Below are 25652 nucleotides of genomic sequence, written 5' to 3'. Positions count from 1 at the left end.
CATCACTTTTTTTTCTTTTTTTTTCCAAAATGTCAAACCTTGCCAAAGGGATTCATCCTTCCTTGAGGAATAAATAGAAGAGAATACAAAGATGGATATGAGTTTGCATTCAATTGGATTTAGTTTCAATTATAAGAAAAATAAAGAGAGAACAAAGTTTTTAGAATAATTATAACTTATACATGCGTAATATATTTTTCAATTTATTTTTTTATAAAAAAATCACGATCTAGAGAGAGTTATAAGTGTTAAAATTTAAATCATAAACATATTGAATGTCATATTTTAAGAATAATTGTATAAATTAATTATGTTAATTTCTGATTTTTTTTTTCTAGTTTGAGTGATCTTTATGCTATAATTGGGGGAAAAATATTGAATCTTTGTAATTAAAAATAATAAAGATTTAGGATGAGATGTGGGAATCATCCAATTTAATTTTTCTGATTCTTGCATTTGAAGGACTATCTTAGTATAAATAGATGGATGCTTCTTTTTATTTTAGATGATAAGCTTCCAATTATGGACAAGCTTTTAATAACTTAATTAAACTCCAGCAATAAGGGCAATAGCATATGGTTGTCAAATTAAATTATTTTTAAACAGAGCAATCAATATGGGAAGTTACAAAGTTATAAAGAAATTAGATTTTAACTAGTGATATTTCACAATTAGGAATCTGGCTTTTGAACAGCAAGCAATTATCAAGTTGAGGAGTGTTAAACATTGGCTTTGAGACAAATTTTCACGACATATAATCGAGGACATTAACCGCTAACTTGTTAATCGTACATGTGACAAAACACTTTCTTCTTGGATTAATCTTTTTCTTTTATAAGTGAAATATAAGGAGTTAATGTTGTTATAAATGATAAGTAGAATGTTAAATTTTTAATTTTAATAATTAGAATTCAATTTAGATCAAATCAATTTTTGAATCATGAAGTGAAAAAATAAAAAAATTTTGAATTAAATCAAATTATATATTTTTTATTAATTTTTATATCAATTTAAAAAATTTTTAAAATAAAATAATTATTATATATATTTATTTAAATATTAAAAATAATATGAAATAATAGCAAATTTTAAAAAATAATTTTTAAAATTCAATAAATCAACTTAACTAGTAAAATTTAATTTGAATAATTTCGATTTAAAAAATTAATTTAAAATTTAATCAAATTTTATAATTTTAATATATCATATTTTAATCGAAACAATTGAACCCATCAATTGTTATTTTTTACTTAAGAGATTTTACTACCAAGGTGAATGAATGAATTAATTAATTAAACCAACCCTTCTTTGGTTTCTAGGATTGCATTATGACATTGGCACTAAGTAGGGCTACATAATTACTTTAGTGACAAATTGCATTAGATTTATTTCAAGTGCATGTTACCTCTATAATTTTGTTTAACCTTTTTCTTTGTCTCATACAAGTACTTGCTAACAATTAATTTCATAAAAGATATTGTCAGCAATCAAGACAAAATAAACGGCCCACAAACTCTTGAATTACAATTAAATTTTAATTGTTAAATTTAAAATTAAATCAAATTATTTTTTAAAATTTTAAAATCAAACCAATTTTTATAAAATCATAAATTAATTATAAATTAAAAATTTTAAAAACTTTTAACAAATTTTATAAATTATAAAAAAAAATTCAACGATCAAGACAATCTAGACGGCGCGAAACGGCAAGCTGTGGAAAGCTTTCGTTAAAACGGATATTACTTTCAAAAATCGTGCAATAAAATACCATGATATTAGTGTTTCCCGATAAATTTAAAAATTATCGCGATAAATTGACGGTTAGTTTGGTAAGTCTGATCACCTAATTTTCTCCCCCACTAAAGCTTTTCTAAGATTTCGCCAAGTGGGAAATCATGATATGCTCCCCCAGCACGTGCTTTTCTAGGCAATCGAGAGAATATTCGGTGCATCAGCCTCAATTTTCTTATTGCGCACTGGCAATCAAAATCTGCCACGTCAAACTCGTATTGACCATTTTTTAATTTGTCTGCACAGACATTTGAGATAGTTTAATTATTAGAGGGGCTACCAAGGCCTAGGGTAGGCTCAGTTGTAGTCAAATGTTGGCAGCATTATTTGAAATTTTCATAGTAATTTGTAATAGTTTAATCATATTTTGTCTAACTTTTTGAAAGAAAGATTTTAGCTATTATAATCAAGTTTTGATGTTCTCAATTTGATTTATTTTTTTTCTTATTTTGCATTAAATTCATATATACATACATTTATATTTATATATGTATATATATATGTATGTATATATTTATATGCATATTTATGCTTTATATATACTTAAAAAATTATGTATATATATTATATTCATCATACAAATAAGGATTAATATTTTATAATAAAATTTTTTAAAATTTCAAGTCATGTTAAATATTATTACATAATTTTTATTTATAATATGAATTGATTAATTTTTAAAAAATTAAAAGATTCATGCATGTCTTATTGAACGAAATATTCTAAGCATAAAATTAATTATTTTAAAAAATATACTATAATTTGAGATAGAAAATTATTAATCAATGCAATTAAACTCAACCAAATTGATAAAACAATTAAGTTTTATTTAATTTGTTATATAAAATTACCCATTTTAAAAAATTATAAAAATAAAACTAGAGAAGAACCATGTTTTAATTGAGCAAAACAATTTATTTTGTTAAAATACTAATCCATTTCTTTAATTATTAGTAAAATATAAATTCTTTTCGCTCTAAATATTTCTAGCAAATCCAATCCCAACTGATATTTTTTTTGCCAAAAATCTAGCATTGCAGACAATCTTATCCATCACTATTATCGTTTGAAAAAAGTTGTCAAATCACATAAATTATGCAGATGTAGTTTTGGACATTGTCAAATCATCAATTATCTAATCACCTTTATGTGCCGTCTTGAACTTGGTCATATTATTTCTTATCTACTAATAATAAAACAAATTGCATCAAGTCGTATTCCACAACAACAGCAAAGGCAATACAACATAAGACTTGATACACTGGTCACAACCCTAAACCAATTCTTGCAATGAAATATCTACATTATTATTATTATTATTATTTTATATGCAAAAAAATAAAATTGAAATAAAAAAACTTTATCTATCTCTTAATTACTGTCAGTAAAAATTTAAACTCCATCAATAAAAATAGGGGTTTAACTTTTTCTTTTTATATTTTCTTCACTTAAATGTCACAAAACTATTTTTTTTGTGTTTTTTATCCAAAAATTGGTAATTTAAAATTAAAAAAATTATAAATTTTGGGGTTTCAATTTAAAATTATATTATTTTTTAAAATAATGATATGAATTAATTAAATGTATTTTTAATGTCTAAAAATACTGTTATAAGAAATTAAATCAAATAAAAAACTATTAAAAAAACTCAAAATATACGATTATATATGTTATATATTACATAAACATTTTACTGAAAGCTAAAACTGGTGTATTATGGTGCAATTAAAATGATTAAAAAAAGAAAATTGGAATAGTCAAATTTGCGCATTAAATTAAAGAAAAGTCAAAGTGAAATGAGAGCCAGTTACTTCTGCCTTCGGAGACTTGGAACCACCTTTTCTTAACCGTTAAACTAAGAAAAGAAGGATTCACTTGGAAAGTTACTTTTCATAATTCTAATTTATAACGTTACAATTGGACTTTGTCAGTTGTCACACTCAAAACGACATGTCAATTCCGTCAATATAAATAGTAAAATAATAATAATAATAATAATATAAAAAGTTATTTTTTAATATTTTTAAATAATAAGAATAATAATTAGTTTTAGATAAGATGTATATCTTCATGACACTTCACTGATATCTTTAAGATCGACAAATAATTAAGTAAAAGGAAAACTTGGCCGAATCTTTATAATAAAAAACTGATTATGTTTCATTTTTTACGATAAAAAGACAAACCTTTTTGACTGTAAATCTCGAATCTTACTCTTTATCTTACTAAATAAAACACGGAACTTTAAACTTTGAATCCTATTTTATCCGCTCTTTTTCTTTTTTTTTTTCTTTTTTTTATAGGCAATAGATAAAAAGAATACAAATAACTTTATTAGATTTAGTACTACTTTTTATTTTTTTATTATATTAAAATAATAAAATTTTAATACAAATAAAAAAATTAATTTAAAATCAAAATTTTAATATTTTTTAAGTATTTTTAATCACTAAATCGAAGGTTTGGGACGATTTAGTACTGCTTTTTATCACCGGCTTCAGATGTCATTTGCAGCATTTTCTTTACTTTCCTTTTTCTTGAAAAAAGAAAATATTGAAGAAAATGAGTTTTTGTTTCTACACGTGTCTTATCAATTATTCAGCTAGTATCTAAAGTTGTCACTATTAATGCAGGCCTGTAGCTTCTTTATTTTTATTTTTTAAATTCAGACATATAGATTTGGTTAACCGCGCTATGACCTAAGTTTAAATTTGATTTGTCTGAATTAAATGTGTAATTGATTGAGTTTGAATAAATATAATATTAAGTTTAAGTTTTAATTTGATTTTAAATTTGAGATTCAAAATTTAGCTTGAATTTGATTAGTTTTTTTAATTAAAGTTTAATTTTAGATAAAAATTAAATTATTCGAATTTATTCGATTAAAGTTGATTAATATAAAAATAAATTTGATTCTTATATTTGATAAAAATTTGATTATTTGTACTCGATCTTAAACTCGAATTCAAGATATTTTGTTAATTAAAATAATTAAAATATAAAAATTTGATTAAACTTGTGAGTTATTCGAATATAATATAATAATACTCGAATTTAATTTAATCGATAAGTTGAGCTATTTGAGCACGAGTTCTATTCGATAATAATTTAGTCAAATTTAAATTTTATTTCAGTGAAATTTTAATAACTTGTGAATACTGATATATCATTTACAACTCTTGTATGAACGTAAGGCTTTGTCATGTTTTATTTTAAATATAATTTTGGATGCATTATGAATAATTTTAATATAAATATGATGTGAATATTTAAATGATATAAATAATATAAATAAAATATAATATAATTATTATGTGTTATATGTAACACACATAATTAATAGATTTAAAATTAATTTATATCAAAATAACACAATATGATACGATTAATACAATTATTTACAAATAACATAATTAAATATGATTAATTAATTAATTTAAATAAAAATATTCTTTAAATTAATATTTAAATAAAATTTATTTAAATTTTGAATATTTATAATATATTTAAATATCAAAATGTTACAATAAATATAATTATTAATTTATTTTTTAAATAAATTAAAATAATTTTAAAAAATTTTATATGTTATGAACAATACCATGTCTTAAGCATATCAATATAGTTTGACATGAACATGATATAAATAATGTCTTATATTAATCATGCTAACATTAGTAAGACATAAAATACAATTACACTAAATTTATACATAATTTTTTTAGTATCATTTTTATATTACGTTATCATATTATATTAAAAATTATCAGATCTAACCAAGGTTGCCAACAGATTCAGCACTTACAAATTTGCCGATATTAATTTAGAGTGGTTGGCTCTCTAGCAAATTTTAAGTGAAACCATAATTTTTAATTTCGTTTTAATATCTTTTCATTATATCAAAATATGATATATATTTTTTTAAAAATTTCGTATCAAATTTGATATCGAGTAATATTAGTTATTTTCATTGGTTTGGTTTGATTTTGGTAAATTTTTGTGGATTAGCTTATTTTGATTGATACGTGAATATGAAATATATTTTGTAATTTTTAACTTATCTTTTATTGTTTGATTATTTTTAACTTAATAAAAATAAAATTAATTAATAAAATAACTATTAAAAATTGAATTTTTCTATTTTTTATTATAATTTATTTTCTTTTATACTTTATTTTTTCAAATCAAAGTTCATAAAATATTTTAATATCTTTCAAGAAAGCAATTGTGCTTTTTTTCTAAAGTTTAACAATTATAAAATCAAGTTTAATTTTTCATTTTTGTTGTTTTTATCTTAATATTTATATAAAAAATATTTATTTAAATATTATATGACCAAATTAAGAGTTTAAAAATATTATAAAAAGTTTGTGATATTATTCTTTATATTTAAAACTTATTTATTTAATTTTTTAAGATATTATATATTTATTTTGTAAATTATTCATAATATTATAATATACAAATTTATGTATATTCATAAATATATTTATATTAAATTAAAAAATTTAAAATAATATACTAAAACAACTGATATGGATATACATATATATATATATATATATATCACATTTATAAAGAAAATCAAAACGTTTTCAGTATGATACTACAACTTTTGACTTATGCACAATGTGAAGAAACTGTTTCAGAGCAGGAGGGCTTGCAGGAACGGAAGCAAAGTATTTCAGGTGCAGAGTAAGAAGAAACTGTTGTCAACCTGGCATTTAGAAAGTAAAAGAGCTGACCATGTAAACAATGTTGATGATGAACGCTAAAATAAGGTTGATCATAAAGCAACGTCAATACGATGAATTGATGATTATATCAGCAGTACCTGAGAGGATAGCCCTGCCTTGGTAATCGATGACCTCGATGTAGGAATACCAGTGTATTTGCAAGAAACTCATCATCATCATCTCTCTACTGGCCATTCTTCCCAAATGAGAATGAACACTTTCATATCAAACAATTCCTCTAGGGAAAATGAAAATTACAGAACATGGGAATATATATATACATATCAGCAAAAGACCTCATGAACCAGTTTCCAACTGACAAACATTACAGCTCACTTATATATATATTAGTAAAATACATCAAACATTCATGATTTTTGTACAATAATTTTATTCTCACCCACGACTTTTAAAATTTAATTTTAGGATTATTGACCTTTTAAAATGTTTTAAAAATTCATAAATTTCGTCACTGTTAAAAATTCAATAAAATATATCATGTTAATATTACATGAACATTCAACTTATATAAATTTAAATCCAAAAATCAAACGTGTACATTTCCTTGTCATGTGAAATGTTCACATGATGTTAAAGTAGAAAATTCCAGTATATTTTAACTATAGTTGATGAAAATTGATGAAATAGTTCAAGTTTGCATAATATTTTGTCTTATCCAAAACTTGAGTTTCAAATATTATTGAAAAATATTATAAAAAATCACAAAAATGCGGTGTAATTTACTCAAAACATTTTAAAGACTGAATCTATAATTGGGTAAGACAGAAGTAACGAGAACTTTCAAGTTGATTTTAAGAGCAACAGTAAAATTTAAACGAAAACAGAGCACGTTGCATGGACAGTGTCAAATTAATTTGACCATGAACGCAATATCAAATAAGATAATATTTGTGATAAAAAAAAAAAAAAAACGATGATCGTGTGATTTGTTCTCTAGCGTAAAGTTGCATGCTATCTAATTGCTTTCGTGAAATCTTTGCTTGTTTTTTGCTATTGCTGTTGTGATTACATTTTATTGCAATTGCAACGTCAAATTAATCAATCTTAAATCTATTTGTTTAACAAAATTTTTATTCAAATGTTATTATAAATATATTATAAGTTACGATAACAACAATGTACTTTATTAACGAAATATTAAAATTAAATTGCTAATAATTTTAAAATTATTATATTTGTTGCACTTACATCCTAGTTAATACAATATTTAAGCATATTACTAAAAGTTAATAATCGACAATGACTGTAATTTATACTTGTATTGTAATCTTATAAAATAATATATTATCAGGTGTAGGCAAATGTATAAAACTATAGTATCTTAAGAAAAAAAAAATGGTAAGTAGGTGGCACAATAACTTCAAATAATACATATTGGGCATGTAAAATTTAAAGTACTATTCGTCAAAATTTTTTATAATATTTTATTTTGCCTGTAGGATATACAGTGAAACGAAACATTTCAAAAAAAAATTTTAACTTCAATAATTAAAACTCGAAATTTGACCATATTAAATATAAAAAAAATAAATATTTTAAATCTTATCTCATGTTTATGATTAATTTTTACATTATTTTTAATATAATTTTAATCAGGATATAAATTTTATAATTCATGACTGAAAGTAAAATATAATTTTAATCACGGTATAAATTTTATAATTTATGATTGAATGTTACACATGCAACAGTATTAATAAATATATTAAAAAGTAATAATAAAAAAAGTAAAAGATTTTTGGAGCGTCAAATCCCAAATTAACTCATCAACAGTATTAATAAATATATTAAAAAGTAATAAATAAAAAAAGTAAAAGATTTTTGGAGGGTCAAATCCCAAATTAACTCATCAAGGATTCCAATTCATTATTTTTCCTCCTTAAATAATCAATTTTCAATGTAGCTTCAGCGTATTGGTGAGAAAAAACAATTCTTGCGAAGCATTATTTTATCTGAAAAAACACTGTTGAACTTGAAAACTCAGATCCTTCCAAGATAAATTATCAAACCATCTTCACAAGAAATTATTCATCAAAGAAAACCCTTCAAAATCCGTCCTTTTTATCAGCTCACTCCCACTACTTATGTTTCAGCCATGGCATTCTACTCCTTGAGTGATACAATTTCGTAACACCACCGATATTTTGACTCAGCTAAAGGTATCTCTTTCAGAAACCCTCAATATCTTATATCCATTCTCCGGAAGATTTACTGATAACATGTTCATCCATCAATTATATATGGGTGTTCCATTTTTAATTATCATCTGGAATCAAATGTCGATTATCCTAATTTCTCAAGCATCATGAAATTGAGTCATTGAACAAATTGCTTCCATGCCAGCCTTTCTCCAAGGAAGCAAAAAATGAGGTTCCCCTCTTGGTTTGTCGAGTGACAATTTTTGCTCGTGGTGGGATAGCATTAGGCCTCTGCCTATCTCACAAAATCACTGATGCAAAAACAGGCTTGATTGTCTGCAATGTTTGGAGTAGAATCTCTCGTGGATCCCATCATAAATTTGTTGGTCATCCTAGTTTAGCTGAGGCATCCTTTATGTTTTCACCAAAAAAATCGAATGCCCCAAAATTAATTGTCGCTGATGTAAAACTTGTGATTCATGGAAGCTAATTGCATTACAAAGAGATTTACATTTGATGCGCAAGCAATAGTCAAACTAAAGGCTACAGTTAAAGAGGAAGGTGATGCTGCTATACCGACACGAACTGAAGCTGTTTCAGGTTTCGTCTGAAAATGTTCTATGCTGCGTCTAGGGTGATATCAGAATCCTTGAAACCATCTATAGTAGTCCAAGCTGTGAACATGACGCCTAGAGGGAAGTCTAATTCATTGGATGGTTCCATTGCATATGTGTTTTGGTGGGCAAGTGCACTTTCGAATCCAGCTCAGACAGGCACCAAGTTATCCGAATTGGCTACCTTGATGAAAGAATCCATTGCAGTTTTTGATGATGAATCCGTGAGTTCTTTACAAGGTGAAGAAGGGTTTCAAGCCATACATGAATACTTTAACCAGCTGGAAATGATGTTTTCCTTGGAAAAACCCGATATTTTGGCCTTCACAAGCTGACTAAATACTGGCTTTTACAAAGTAGATTTCGGATGGGGCCCTCCTTGTTCACTTGCTCTAATTGGAAAAGTTGGTCATGAGTTTAGAAACCTCACTGTTTTTGTTGAAACAAAATGTGGCAAAGGAATTGAGGCTTGGATAACCTTAGATGAAAAGGGAATGTCTGTCCTGGAAAAAAATCCTGAATTCTTGAAGTTTGCTTCTCTAAATCTGAAGATTTCAGGCCTTTGATTGTCTTTAAAAAGACTTAGATGATCATTATAATCTCCTCTAATCTGCTTCATGCGTATATAAGTGTTAAATCTGCCAAAAAATGGTCTCTTGCTAGCTGGTTAGAGTCTTTAGTGTTTAGTCTTTCAGTGTTTTGAAGCATTATTGTCAGCTCAGCTGCCACGCTTGATCCCCTATTATCAGTATCAGTTTGTATCAGTAATCTACTATTTGGTGAAAATCATTTTCCATGTTCCATATTTATTTATCCACATTAGTATCCCTTGTTTTCATACTTCTACAAATTCATTATAATTTATGCTAACCAGGGAATAAGCCAAATTGCTTTGCTGCTTTGATTTTCTATACATGTTTTGAATAATTTTGGAAAGTATAATTTTTTAGTAAAGGCTAAAAGCAGGGTTTCCAATTAATTCTCTGATAGTTTTCCAATTGAATACTCCTTTGTATAAAGCAATTCCCAAAGCATCACGAAAAATTCCGTTTGGGACAGTGATAAAATAATGGTGGCAGTTGTTCTGCTAGCTGTTCTGTGATCTGTGGGCCTGCCCTCTATCTCTCCTTTTTTCTTCAGGTATGTCCTGCAATGATAGCAAGAAAAAAAAGTTATCATATTACACCTTTTCAATCTTGTTTTTTTCCGAGTAAAAGATATATATTTGTTTTAGTTAAATGCAATCTTGGCTGTGAAGAAAGATGAAAATGGATAATAACGAAAAAAATTTAGACTTTACTAAATAAAAAAATAATTATAATATTTAATCATAAAAAATTTTTCATCCATAAAAATTTTCTTTCTTGTTATCAAATATTTACGCGCTTGATCTTTGCAATGATTTTGTCTTAAATAATATCGTGATGTATATTTTCTTTTTAACATTTTTTTCTTTAAAAAATTTATTCGGCCTATGGTTGAATTTTCTCCTTTTAACAGATTTTTTTTATTTCTAATCTATTATTAACTTTTAATCTTTATCCGTTGGTCTTCATCTACAACCTCTCATAATCACGCATGTTCGTAAAAAAGTGGCATAAAATAATTAGTTCAAATTAATATATTCACTTTAATTCAAATCAGATCATTTTAATTCAGTAAAAAATTAAAATGAAATATGAAAACCTGTGGTTAACAGTAAAATTTAGTGACTAGATATCAAATGATCAGTATCTTTTCGCCATCACCACCCAAATCTTACCAATAGCATCGCCAAATATTAAAAAAAAAAGAAAAAGAACCCACAGCCACGCATCCCACCAAATCAAAAGGCCAAACACCCGTTTCCACTTCCAAAATCATACCTAAAAAAACAACGAAAAAATATCACAAAACAAAACACAGTCCTCACCGTAGGAGGAACCCAGCGCCATAACCACCAGAGCTAAAGCCATCTTGCAAACAAAGAAACAAAAAAAGAAAAATTCAGTTTCATTTTCTTTTAAAACAAAAAAAAAATCAAATCAGAAAAAAAAGAGAGGAGAAAGAGAGAAGTGATGACGGCCAAGCCTGGTATCGGCGGCTGGCGGCGAGAAGGGTGGCAGCGAGGCTCGCTGACGCCAGAATGGGCACGGCTGGGGTGGGGCACCTGCCTCGTGGTTTCTTTTGAAGGAAAGAAGCAATGTTTTTTTCAATAGGGAAGCTGAAATGAATTTAAAAAAAAAAAACAAAGGGCAATGAGGGAACCCGGGGGGTCAGCCCGGCCCATGACCAAGATACAACCCGACCCGTTCTTGACAGGGTCCAACCTGCGACCCAGATCCATCTCACCTCCCCTTACTGGACTCCTCTTTTTAGCAACCCACAGATAAGATCCAAGTCAGCCCACCTCTTTAGGTTCTTTTGTTGAATTGGATCAACTAACGGTAAATTTATTTTAATTTAACTTATTCATTTATTTATTTATTTTTTGATTTTTTATTTAGATATATATTTAATTATTTCATATTGTTGATAAACAATAAATAATAAATAATGTTATATTTTTTATGAAATTATGTTTATAAATATAATGAAAATAAAAAAAAATTATTATTATAAATTTTTCAATGAAAGGATTTTAGGGACTTCAAATAGTGATTCTTAAAAATTCTTTAAGTGAAATTTTTTTTAAAAAATTATTAAAATATTAAAATATTTAAAATTTTTTTTCAATATAAAGATTTTTATTTTTTTAATTTAAATAATTTTCTTAAAAAGATGAAAATAATATATAAATATTTATAAGAGTATATATTTTTAAAAAATTAATTTATAGATAATTATATTATTATATAATTTTTAAAAATTAATAATAAAATTAATTAAATGAGAATTTTTTATGATGAGATTATGGATAATTCGAGTAATGATTTCTAAGAATATCTTAAGTGAGATAATTTTTTAAAATATTGTCAAAAAATTGAAATATTTAGAATGATTCTCAATATGAACAAATTTTTGTTTATCTTTTTAATTTTTAAAAATGAACTTTCACATAATAGTATCACGAATTAATTTATGTACATTATTTTTATATCGATTATAAAAGTAAACGAAAAATTTTCGAAGATGAAATCTTAAAAAATTTGAGTAATGATAGGTAAAAAAGTTATCTAAAATATTATAAATGTATTTAAGCATTTAGAATAATTTTTGATAATGATTTCTCGTTTTTGTATAAAAAATAAAGTATAAAAAATATTATTTGATATTCTACAATCTATTTATTAAATATAAGTTTTGATGATAAATATGAATAATTGATAACAAAATTTTTAAAAATTTCGAGTAGAGAGTCTTAAAAATTCTTTAGATGAAAAAGTTCCTATTAATATTATTAAAATATTAAAATATTTTCAAAAATTTTTCAATAAATAATGTTTTTATTTATTTCTTCCAACTAGGATACAAAAGAAAAATATTTTTTTACAATAAAAATATAAAAAAATTAATTTTTAAATACCAAAATTAAGACTATTAAACATAATTAATTGATATCTTTTTAAACTAATGTCGTGAGGGTGCTAATTTTTTTCACGTGTAATCGATTCCCAAATCAAAATTGTTTACACAGATCTAAAAAATTATTTTTTAATAAATTTTAATTAATTTTAAAATTTATTAAAAACATAAATTTTAATAGGCGATCAATTACATATAACAAAAAAAAAAAAAATGATGATGATTTTTTTTATTTTCAAATTCATCTAGTGGTTTGAAAAATCGTTATAGCAATTACATCACTCCAATCTTACCATTAAATTAATTAATCTCATTATTATTATTATTATTTTAAATTTCATCAAAACCAATCTCAATATAAATCTAAATGTCCTCTTTATCATTTGAGCTTAATAGGCTTTAATCATGCTCTCACCTCAACCATGATCCTCTCAAATTAGCCTTATGTTAATCTAACATCGTTTTGTCTCAGTAGCAATCCCTCCTGCTTTGCTCCTATTTCTTATGACGATCTTCCAACGTTTCTTCTAATTAACAACTCAATTACAAATCTTAGTTTACATAAAGTTTCATAGTCAAGATTTGAATTGTAGCGTAAACCCTTCCTTTTTGAGTGAAGACTTTCATAGTCATGAACTCTGATTTTTTTTTTTTCCATTCAATTTTTTTGACGAGAAAAATATTTTATCATGCTGAAAAGCAATTTTTTTAACCAAAAACACAAAAAGCTTTTTTTTTTAACTGATTAAAAAAATAGATAATAGATAAAAAAAAAGAAAATACTGTTTCCATATTTTACAATAATATAATCTTTTTTTTTTCCATTAGCATAACGTATCACATTCAAATTACTTTCTTTAATATTCTTTAAGAAACCCATTTTTTTTTTCAAATAGTAATGTCTTATTTGTTTTTTATTCACCTCTTTTTTGACTTTCTTCTCTTTCTACTAAGAGTAGTCTCCATTTCACATGGAATTTGTATAGTCTTTTTATATGTCCGTATACCTCTTTAAATATGTTCCATTGAAGTTATGATTCTTCTGTATTAATTAATTCTTTATCTTATCTTTAATTTCTTTATTGTGTTCATCAACATCTTTGTTTCAATCATCTCTTTTCTTTTGTATTTATTATTTGTAATGTTTTTTCTTTATAAATTTTGGAATTTGATTTTGTACTTGACAAAGTGAAAGCCTTTTATGCCTGTAATGAGAAAGAAGTTTTTTAGAGTTGGATAGGAGCATCTCTTTTCAAGTTTGATAAAATATTTTTATTTTTACAATTCTAAATTAGATTTGATAATTTAAAATATGATACGAAAAAAATATAAAAAAAGATATAAAAGTGATATGATTTAAAATTTTAATAAAATCATATACAACTACGACAAAATAAAAAAAAATTATTTTTATGTTGACATAAATTATGATATATAATTTTTATATAATATAATATAAATACATGAACTATTAGTACTTTATACTATCAATACTTTATATGATAGAAATATATAAATTGTTAGATCTATTCTGAATATTAATGATACAATTAATTCAGAAATGGTTAACTATATACTTTTTTTTCTACTACTATTGCATAATTAGATTTATAATTTCATGAGAAATTTCATCGATTGTGTAAATTTAATTTTCAAAACTTAAGTATTTGACTCAATGGTATATATGTACTCCACTCAAAGAATGAGTTCGAATATTCGTAAATAAAAAAAATAAATTAGGTAGTTCATCGAATTATAATAGTAACTTCTATATATCAAAGTATTTTACTGGCTTGATTATTTGAACTTACATATTTGTAGAGTGACTTAGTAATTAGATGGTCATGAAACTATATGGAGAAATTCACTACTAGCTTGATGAAATTAAAGTGGCTTTAACTGCACTGTTCAAATTTCTTTCTCTTCCTTTTAACTTTGTTGTTGTCCACAATCACTCTTATAATAAAATGAAGAAAACTGCTTTTGCTACTCGATTAAACTTCTATACAATCACCTTTACGAGATCATGGAGAAATAACTTCCTAGTTCATACTAGCTGGGATCAAAGTATCTTTAACTAGACTGATTTTTTTTTTTTTAATTTGTTTTGTTGCTTGTGCACAATTACTTTAATGACTTAAATGAAGTGCAAATTAAGCTTGTACAAGAATCAGAGATCAATTTTTTCTCTATTTTTGCTTGGCCTTCTTTATTTTATTTTATTTTGTTTTTGTTTTCTCATCAAACCAGTTTTGTTGCTCATCTAAATCAGTTCCCTTTCCAATCTCTTCATTTTCCTTTAGTGACGGATATATCCTGCTTGAAAAACCAATGGATAATTCATGTTAAGTACTTTCTGCTTTGCCCTGTTCTATTCACCTTGCTCTCCAAATGTGCTTTGGCCTTGAGGAGTAACGAAAATGACAAACTAGCTTTGCTTGCTTTGAAGAAACAGCTCGTTGGTGGTTCTTCTGGACCTCTAAGTTCATGGAACACTTCACTCCACTTTTGTGAGTGGGAAGGTGTTCGATGTGGTCGTCGGCACCAAAGAGTAATCAGCTTTAACGTGAGTAACTTGAACTTAGTCGGCATCATATCTCCTTCAATCGAAAATTTAACCTTCCTTAGAGAAGTTAACTTTTCTCATAATAGGTTGCAAGGAAGTGTACCCAAGGAACTTGGTCATTTGAGGGGCTTCGTTTCTTGCTTTAAAGCATAATAATCTCCAAGGCATAATACCTGTAGAGCTTCCAATTGCTCAAATCTCAAAGTGATTAATTTAAATTACAATAACCTTACAGGAGATATTCCTTTCCTCTTAGGGAATATGAAGAATCTCATTGAACTTCAGCTTTCTTTCAATAATTTGATTGGGGGTATTCCATCTTCTTTTGGAAATCTTTCATCCTTGTTTGTCCTCTCTTTTGAAGGTAATAATTTGGAGGGAACTATACGTAATGCTCTGGGCAGATTCTCTAACTTGAAATACCTTTATATTGGTGGAAATAACCTGTTCGGTTCAATTCCTTCAATTTATAATCTTTCTTCCATGACGGTTATTGATGCGTCAGACAACAAATTATCTGGGAGGCTTCCACCCGAAATCGGCCTTTCTTGTCAAAAGCTTGAAGCACTATTAATCGGAATTAACCAGCTCACTGGAGCAATTCCAAGGTCAATATCCAATATCTCTAGCTTGCAAGTATTTGACATTGCCTTAAATGGTATCAGTGGATCAGTTCCTGATAATATGGGAAACCTTAAGAATCTTCTGGTGCTGACCATTTCTGCCAACGTCCTTGGAAGTGGGAAAGCAGGAGACCGTAACTTTCTCTCTTCTTTAAGCAACTGCAGCAGCTTGCAATCTTTGGCTATAGATTTCAATAGATTTGGGGGGTGATTCCGAACTCTATAGCTAATTTTTCAACCTGGCTCGAAGATCTTTTATTGGGAGGAAATCAGATCACTGGAAGTATTCCTGAAGGAATTGGCAATCTCGTCAACCTCGACAGGATGGATATGGAGGGAAACTTTCTTGTTGGAGAAATTCCTATTTCCATTGGAAATCTTCAAAATCTTGAAGGATTGTATCTTGCTTCGAATCGCATAACTGGTAAAATACTATTCTCCATTGGCAATCTCTCTAGAATATCTGAGCTTTATTTATCCAATAACAAATTTGAAGGAGCAATTCCTTTATCACTCAGGGATTGCAAAAAAATTGCAGAAGTTAGACCTTGCCCAAAATAAACTCAATGGGAGTATTTCAAATCAGCTATTGGGTGCTTTTGAAAGTTTGATTTATCTTAATGTCTCTCACAACTCTTTCACTGGCCTCCTGCCATCAGATTTGAGTAATTTAAAGAATCTCGTAGAATTATACGTTGATAATAACAGTTTCTTTGGTGAAATTCCCAAGGCACCTGGTGAGAGTTCATGACTAACAATCCTCTCATGCAGAAAAACTCATTCCCAGGTAACATTCCTCAATCTTTTGCCTCCTTGAGATCTCTTGAATACTTAGATCTCTCCAATAACAATTTGTCTGGCACCATACCACCTGAACTTCAAAACTTCCATTTTTAGTGAGTTTAAACCTTTATTTCAACAAACTAGAGGGTGAAGTGCCAAAAGTAGGGGTTTTTAAAAATGTTAGTGGATTTTCATTTGTCGGAAATGAAAAACTTTGTGGGGGGATTCCAGAAATAGAGCTTCCAAATTGCTTCACAAAGGAAAGGCAAAGGTTTTGTCAACCAAAGTCATTATTGCTATGATATTCAGCATTCTACTTGGCTCTATTTTGGCTGTGCTTCTTGTTTATCTTTCCTGGAGAAGGAAGTGTGGAAGTGCACTTATCCCCGTAGCTCTGTTCGATGATGGCTTCCTGCGTCTATCCTACAAGGAGCTTCTTCAAGCCACCCAAGGTTCCGCTTCTTCAAACTTGGTTGGCAGTGGAAGTTTCGGCTCTGTTTATAAAGGAGTTCTTCATCAACAAGAAAAGCCTGTTGCAGTGAAAGTATTTAACCTTCAAAACCGTGGGGCTGCGTGGAATTTCATGGCAGAATGTATGGCTTTAAGAAAAGTTCGACGTCGAAATCTTCTCAAGATTATAACTTCTTGCTCAAGCATTGATTGCCAGGGCAATGATTGCAAGGCTTTAGTTTTTGAATTCATGCCTAATGGAAGTTTAGAAAGCTGGTTATATGAGCAACATGAGTCAAGGTATTTGAACCTTGTTCAAAGGTTAGGCATTGCTACAGATGTGGCCAATGGAATAGATTACCTTCATTATGATTGTGAGAGGCCGATTGTTCATTGTGATTTAAAGCCTACTAATGTCCTTGATGATGACATGGTCGCACATGTTGGTGATTTTGGATTGGCTAAGCTTCTGTCTAGTGACATCGGCAATCTGGGTACCGATCAAACAAGTTCCTCAATGATGAAAGGAACAATTGGTTACGTTCCTCCTGGTAAGTTTTTTTGTCCGTATGTAGTTTATCAATTCGCAAAATATCTCCATCAAATTATTATAGTTGGTTAAATTAATTGGCTTTTAATTAGAACATTCTGTAGTATTACGGGTGGGGTGAATGCACATGGTTTCTATTCAAAGATTTTTGAGTTTATAACAAATTATTACAGAATATGGCATGGGTGGTATGGTATCTCCAGAAGGTGATATTTACAGCTATGGTATTCTACTCTTGGAGATTTTCACAGGAAGGAGACCAACAGATGATATCTTTCATGATGGCTTAATCCGTCATAATTTCTGTAAAATGGCACTGCAAGAAGGGTTGAAGGAGATTCTTGATTTTCGCCTGCTTGAAGAAATTGATCAATACGGCCAGAGACTTAGAAGTCGACCAAACTTGGAAGGACAGATATGGGAGTGCCTTGTTTCTTTCACTACAGTTGGACTGGCATGCTCTGCAGAAGTACCTGGTGATAGAATGAGCATAAAAGATGCTATCATAGAACTAAATGCAACTAAGGCAAGGTTGCTTCGGACGGGTTTATAAAGGGGACAGAAAACAGGAACAGAGGCAACAACTGCTGAATTGGAATCAAGTTGTACTCATTACATCGATTATGTTTTGTATTCAGTAATTGATATATTTCATCGTAGTATGTTTTCAAAGTATTTAAATTATTACTGTATGCAGAGACATTTAGAGATTGGGCTTTAGACAATGAAAAAAAAAATATATATATATATATATGTGGTTGTGTGAAAATGTCAATGTCTTCCGTAGCAAACATTTTTCCTTCTTTCAATATACACTCACTGAAAATGTCATCGTATGCCATTTTTTCTCATGGGAAACAATTAAAAAGATACGCAGAGTACCTTGAACTAAAGTCACATGCATGCCCTGTCATAGACTGCAATAAACGAGGAAGTCATCTCCCTCTTTAGTCACCATTGTAGCAATATAAACATGAACTACAACTCTATTTACCATTCTTACTTGATCCTCCTGCTGCAGCTGTCAGTTTCATATAGTAACATCTTAACGGCAGGCCAACGACCTTGCTGGACTCCTAGTTTAAGTGTTCATGGTTCAAATTGAATCCTGGTAGCCTCAATTACCCAAAAAAAAAAATAAAAAAATCTTAGAACCATCATTTGCTCCTCTGAACCAACTTAATTTCAACATCACAGAAAAAGTTAACAATCATAAATTAATGTACAAGAACTTTCATAGAAACTTTGTTTCAAATTACCCTAACCAGATGAATATAAATATTAAACTCTGTAAATCATTTTTGGTAGCTCCAAAATTGCCCTTTAGCTTAAAAAAAAAAAAGAATCAAAACTTTTTATTATATCACACATAACTTTTTGTGTTGAGTTTTGATGCAAATATATTCTTGAAAGAACAAAAAGTTCGAAGAGAGCGATCATATGCAAAAGCAGGGAGCGTTTTTTATATTTGTACTTTGACGTGTAAATTAGAAATGAGGATGAAAAAGGTAGGAAGGAGAGAAAGATAAATGGTTAAGATAAGATGGAATCTAGAGTGATAATGCTTGAAAGCTTATATTTATAGATGAGAGATAGTGGGCCAATGAGAGACAATAATGACATGATTGAGCTGATGTGATACTGAATCTATTATGTTAGGTCGGCACAAATGTCTGATATGCTAGGGGCCTCTAATGAAGAAAAAAGTCATTATGCCTTTTGGACTACTAAATACCTCAATCATTCTATCCTCCCACCAAGTAGTCTGAATATTTGACTGTTGGGTGTGTAGTTAGTTCATTTCATAGAGGTCGACTAGTTTAAAGAAAGCCACAAGAGATTCGATTTCCTATGGTCGAGGTTGATACGGAGGTCAGTATTAAGAGACAATTGGCCTTTTACTACAGTTTGAGGTAATGTGGTATGGGTCGACTTGGTGTGAGTCTAATCTTGCACATGTGCTTTAGGTTGAGTGCATGGGTTATTTAAAGGTTGTTGAAATGTCATTTATCTAGGATAATTTGAGATTAAGATGAGAGTTCGTTTGGTTGATGTGAGACTTAAACATTTTTTTAGAAGTTTAGATTTGAGTCATTGTTTTGAATTCTAGTGATGAATTGACAACCAGTTCACCATGAGGAGCTTTTCGATCTGATCGGGTTTAGCAGTTGAGGTTGCATTAAATGAGGAGAAAAATAGTTTGGATGGTAAAATTTAAAGTGAGAAAAGTGAAAAGATGTCCTCCAACAATACTTTAACACGTGGCATAATTTGGGTTGTTTATTTGATCTGAGACGCGACTATATAAAGGGTTGTTGGGGCTTTCATTTTTCACTTTTCTACTTTCTTGCTTTCCATCCAATCCAAATTTTTAACGTCAAAAGCTTTTCTTATTTTTGACCTTACTGTTTTTTTCTTTTTATTCATTCTCTTCATTTCCTTAGTACGTTCTCTCTTTATTATGTCTTCTAGTTTTAGCTCTAAGGAGATCAAAAGTTTTAGGGTAAAGCTTAGAAGGTTAGCTCTGGTAAAATGATGATGACCTAGTCCCACTAATTATCGTTGGTTGGGATTATCACAAGAGCGTTTACTAGCTTAACCTCATGACCAAGAAAAAATAGTGACATAATGATAATAATGTTTGGGCAAGAGGAGAGTGGGTCTTAAGCGCGGAAGAGCCATGTGCTTAAATAGATTTTGATTTGGAGAATTCACCTTTTTTCATTGTCTTTTAAGTATGTTTATCTTTTATGGCCAACTTTTCCTCATTTTCGATTGCTCCCTCTTTTAGGGTCTAGTCTCATTAACTTTTTTCTTCTTTTGCTCTCTTACTCATAAATGCTTCCATTGTTTATTCTATTCCTCCTCAGTTAACTTTTGTTGACATCACTTTTTCTCCTAAAAGGTCTTTTCTTCCCCTGAAGTTGTGTTTTTTTCAGGCATTGTTCTATCTTGGAATCTTACTTTTGCTTAGAAGTCTGAGTCTTTTGATAGTGAAGATTCTAACAACGAAGATGGTTCTAAAGAGGAATAGAAGAAATAAGATGCCCCTGATAAAGAAGATGGTGATGAGAAGAGGAGTTCCTCAGAGTAGGATGAATTGGTCGAGGTTTCTATATATATTCCCTACGACTTCGGTATGACCCTCAAGGAAGTGATGAGGGAATTGAAAGGCATAGCCAATCTCAAAGATTGCCCTAATATGTGTTTAGCTTATCACATCTATGCTTTAATGATGAACTTTTGTTTTCCAAAATAGGGGTATAGCATATTAATGCCAAATTTCTCAGATTAGGTCACTGATAAACTAGAGCCATATCAGCTTAAGGTATATTGAGATTCATTTGTGGCTGGTCTGAGGTTCTCACTTCATTCTTTATTTGTATCAATTTTTAATTCTTATAATTTAACTATCACTCATCTCATCTTTAACTCTATACGGTACATAATATGCTTTATTATTATTTGTAAACACTAGATATTTTTCCCGATCTCTTTTTATTAAAAAAATTTTTTTCTATTAAAAAGCATCCAGTAATAAGAGGTGGTACTACGTTACAGCTTGCCCCAATAAGAAGTTGTTTGCTGATTGTCGGAGCTCTATTAAAAATTGGAAGTTACTTTTCTTCTGCTTCCAAAAATAAAAATAAAAACAAAATAAAGATGATGAGATTGAGGTCGAGGTTAAAGTCGATATTGAGGTTGAGGCCTAGAAGATAATAAATGAGCCTAACCAATTTGTAGACGTGCCTATTGCTTTCTTCGTTCTATACCTATCAGATTGGGACAAAATAATGAAATACACTCATAAAGGGAGCTCATCATAAATTTTCACAAACTGACTTCTTTCAAAGTAATAAATAAGATGAAATACTGAGGTAGGTGTGAGGTAACCTTGTAGGATCTTTGTTTCATTTAATTTTTATCTAACTTTTAGCTTAGTTTTACAGAGATATCTTTCAAAAAAGATTTCAACTTCTCCATTTCTTAATAAAAACCTAGGCCCAAGAAGGTCTAGAGCAAAAATATTCAGTTTCAAGCCCTCTTTTATGAGAGAATAAGGTCATCAACCCCATAATGGGTAAGTGATTGAGCTTTTCAGCTCAACACTCTTTTGTCAGCAAAAGCACAATACCACTATACATTGGGAGCTCACCTCGATAATTTTTTATCCTATGAAAAAGTCGAAGATCGAGACTTCTTTTAATACCCTGAAGAATTTAAAGTCCAGGGTATTAAAGCCTAGTTAAAAAAAAAATCTATACGAGGTTGAAATACACTTCAACTGATAACCCATCAAGAATTTTGACGTGGCCAGCAGGTTTTGCAAGATCATGGTTCTTTTTAGCAATAAATGTTATTTAACTTTAGCTTAGCTCATCATTATTCTATTTTTTATTTTACTAAGTTTGATTTTATCCTATGCAGTCTTTCAAAAACTCCCTTTTGTACTAGTGGACAACACTACCCAAACCTTACATCATGCCTATCTAGCCATGGCTTACCTACTCAAGGTCAAGAATGATATGACCATATTGAGTGAAAAACACTAAAAAAGCTCAGACGCTTTAGGCAGCATAAGGTTCAATCTTAGCGCATCTCATAAAAAAAAAAGTCGAGTAAAGAAAAAAGATTGATAAGCTGATGGCCAGGCTAGAAAGCATCCACATTAAGAAGGCCTTAACAGAGTCCATGAAAGAATATGTTGAGTTGAAGCTTGGTGATGCTTAGGTTGAGATAGCCAAGTTGAGGTTCGAATTGAAGGTTGGAGAGAAAGATAAAGAAAAGTTGAAAAGAAAAAACCATTACGAAGTTTAAAGCCTTCAGCGAATTTCTCAAGCTCTAGGTGAAGTTCTCAAAGAAGAATGTAATTGGTGCCTTTGAGCTGATGAAGGATAAAGTGCGGTTCAAATTTACTAACTTCAACCTTGATCTCTCTGATAGTGATTTTTTAAACCTTTTTCAAATCAATCTGAGAGGAAAAAAGAGAGGGAGAGGATGAAAGTAATGTACTAGATGCTGAGCTCAAGGTTATTTTGAGTGCTAAAGCTAAGGGGGCATAGCTGAAGGAGAACAAGTCGATGTTATTGCTATTGCTATTGGGGATATTGATATCACTACTACTATTGTTGATGTTGTTGATGCTTTGCTATTTTTTTTTATTAACTTTTATGAATTTTTTTTGAAGTATGAGGTCGAATTTTTGATGTGACCTTAAAAGAATCACTCTAATCAATTTTTGTCAATGGCAATTCTTTTTGTATTAATTTGAGATTACTAATGAGAAATTTATAACATTTTGTTCCAAAGTTTTAGTTCAGTTTTATTTAGTCTAAATTTTTTCAAGTTTGAACTTGGATAGCTATTTACAAGATGACTTAATGACTTAAGTATTTTAAGATTATCTAAGATAATTTAAGATAATTGATTTAATTGGAGTAATACAAGATTAAACTCAGATAGCCCAACTTGTATGAGTTTAGAATTAACCTAAAGTCTTAGGTTAGGTTTTATCAGGTCAGTTTATTCTTTAGTTCAAAAACTAAGATGGATTTTATCATGTTCGAGCCTTAAGTTTTAGGTCAGACACGTCAAGTCAAAAACATTATTTTTGGGCTGATTAATGAATGAGATCATCATAACTTTATTAACTTTTGGATTACAAGTACGAGCTTGATTTAATATGAGCTACTGATCATATATTTTCAAATTGTTCGTGTTCTATATCCTTGACAGGCGATTGTCGTTCATATCCTATAATTTGTAATTTGCATTATGGATGACCTTTTTAACCATACATGATCCTTACCCGATCGGGCTAGCTTTTTATCTCAATTATCAACTCTTGAGGCTTTAACCTTTTTTAGTACCATGCAATCATTTTTAATGTTCTTACATCAAACCTTTTTGTTGTAATAATAGGATACCCTCTGTTGGTAAGCTACTATTCATGTTAAAGCCATGTTTTTCTTTTTTTTCAACTAGATCTAGGTCGACTTTAAAGCCTTTTCATTTTCTTTTTCTAACTCTAACTCAACTCTTAAGCTTGAAAGATCGATCTTGATGGGTACTATAACTTTTGTTCCAAATGCTAAGTGGAAAGAGGTTTCTCTTGTGAAAATTTTGGTGGTCATCTTCAAGGCCTATAGTACCTCGAGGAGTTCATCGACTCAATTTCCTTCGCCTCATTTAATCTTTTTTTCAAGGCCTCTAATATTGTCTTATTCATGACCTAGGCTTGTATGTTGGATTAAAGGTGGACGATCGATGTAAATCTTAGGTCAATGTGAATATTTGAACATCATTCTTTAAAACTCATATTTTTGAATTGTTTACTATTATTCGTTATTATGGACCGAAGTAGGCCAAACATGCAAACTATGTTTTCCTACACAAATTTTTTGACTTGAGCCTTCGTTGTTATTGCTAAGACCTCAATTTTAGGCTACTTCGTAAAGTAGTTTAGTGCTACTAGGACAAATCTCCTCTGGCCTGTAGCTGGGGTGAATTGTCCAATGACATCAAAGGGCTAATAATGAGAATGAGCTTGGTCGATGGGAGGCGTTGTACGTAGATGAACCTCTAAAATTTGTCATATCTTTTTACCAGGTCACTCGTATCTCTTTTGATGGTGGCTTAATAATAACCTTGCCTGAGTGCTTTGTAGGCAAGTGGTCGAGGTCAAGGTGATTTTCATATATTCTTTCATGAATTTTTCTCATGACGTAGTTTGCTTTTTCGTTACCCATACATTTCAGATAAAGCAGGTTAAAAGATTTTTTATTCAATTTTTCATTTATCATAATTTATTGATGAGCTTTTCTTATTAATGCTTTAGCTCAGACCATATCATTGGGCAGCTCTTTCGTTGTCAAGTACGTCTTGATCAAGGTCATCCAATTTTTTTCCTTAATTTGTCCTATGAGCTTTTTCTCAATTTTTTTGTACCATTTCTTTTACTAGGACTTAGTTTGAATTTTTTGTCATTATTTTCTGAGGTTGGTTTGGATAGGGGGTTTGTTAATGAGTTTTCAAACCTTGGTATTTTCTTTACCTTGGCTTTTTAGAGACTGATGATGAGTGCTAGTGCTTTATCCAAGTATCTTTGGATGCTTTCTTTTCGAGCTTCGAACTCACCATTTATCTGACCAACCATTAATTTAAAATTGATATACATAGTTATATGCTAAACATTTAGCTTGGATGTTAATCTTAAACCAACTATTAGTACCTCATATTATACTTTATTATTGGATGTCTTGAATCTAAACCTCAAGTTGTACTGATACTGTAGTCTTTCTGGGCTAATCAAAATGAGGTCGGCCCCAATGCCATGGTTTGTGGCTAATTCATTAATAAAAAGTTTCCAGTTTTATTTTTTTGTAACTTTCTTATTCTTCTTGGGCTATTTATTAGGATGGGCTAACGTGAGCTCTATAATGAAGTTTGCTAGTGCTTAGGACTTCAGGGTCGATTTGGGAAATATATGCAAGTCAAATTCACTAAGTTTTACTACCCATTTAATTAATCTCCTTGATAATTTTAGCTTCTACAAAACCTGTCTCAGTGGTTGATCAGTCAACAGTGAATTGTGTGAACTAAAAATATGATCTTAGTTTTCTTACTGATGTGATAACTGCATAAGCTAATTTTTTATCTTTTTGTAATTCATTTTTACCTCCGTCTGTACCATACTCATAAAGTAGATCAATCTTTATCTCTTTTCTTTTTCATAAACTAAGACTGAGCTGATAGTCGATCTATGGTAGCCAGATATAAATACAAAGTCTCACTGGACCTTAGGTTAGAGATGATAGGTGAAGAATATAAGAACTTTTTGAGTTTGTCGAATGCTTTATAACATTGAAAGGTCTAC

At 29.1% G+C, this 25652-nt stretch overlaps 1 protein-coding gene and 1 pseudogene across 1 annotated transcript; both read left to right on the top strand.

The window, feature by feature from the left end:
• Positions 1 to 14771: 14771 nt before the first annotated feature.
• LOC111294859 (receptor kinase-like protein Xa21) lies at positions 14772 to 17897 on the top strand (annotated as a pseudogene).
• A 52-nt stretch (positions 17898 to 17949) lies between these two features.
• Positions 17950 to 18993, top strand: LOC111297675 (receptor kinase-like protein Xa21). The gene has a single exon (XM_089743723.1). It carries the CDS (start codon positions 17958 to 17960, stop codon positions 18327 to 18329), a length of 372 nt encoding a protein of 123 aa, XP_089599849.1. The 5' UTR covers positions 17950 to 17957; the 3' UTR covers positions 18330 to 18993.
• The last annotated feature ends 6659 nt before the right edge of the window (positions 18994 to 25652 follow it).

Source organism: Durio zibethinus, chromosome 14 (genome assembly GCF_047325235.1).
Source record: "Durio zibethinus cultivar Kanyao isolate XHJ-2024 chromosome 14, ASM4732523v1, whole genome shotgun sequence".
In the NCBI taxonomy this organism is placed as follows: Eukaryota; Viridiplantae; Streptophyta; class Magnoliopsida; order Malvales; family Malvaceae; genus Durio; species Durio zibethinus.
The sequence above is the reverse complement of the archived record's forward strand: the minus strand, read 5'-3'. Positions and strand labels throughout refer to the sequence as shown.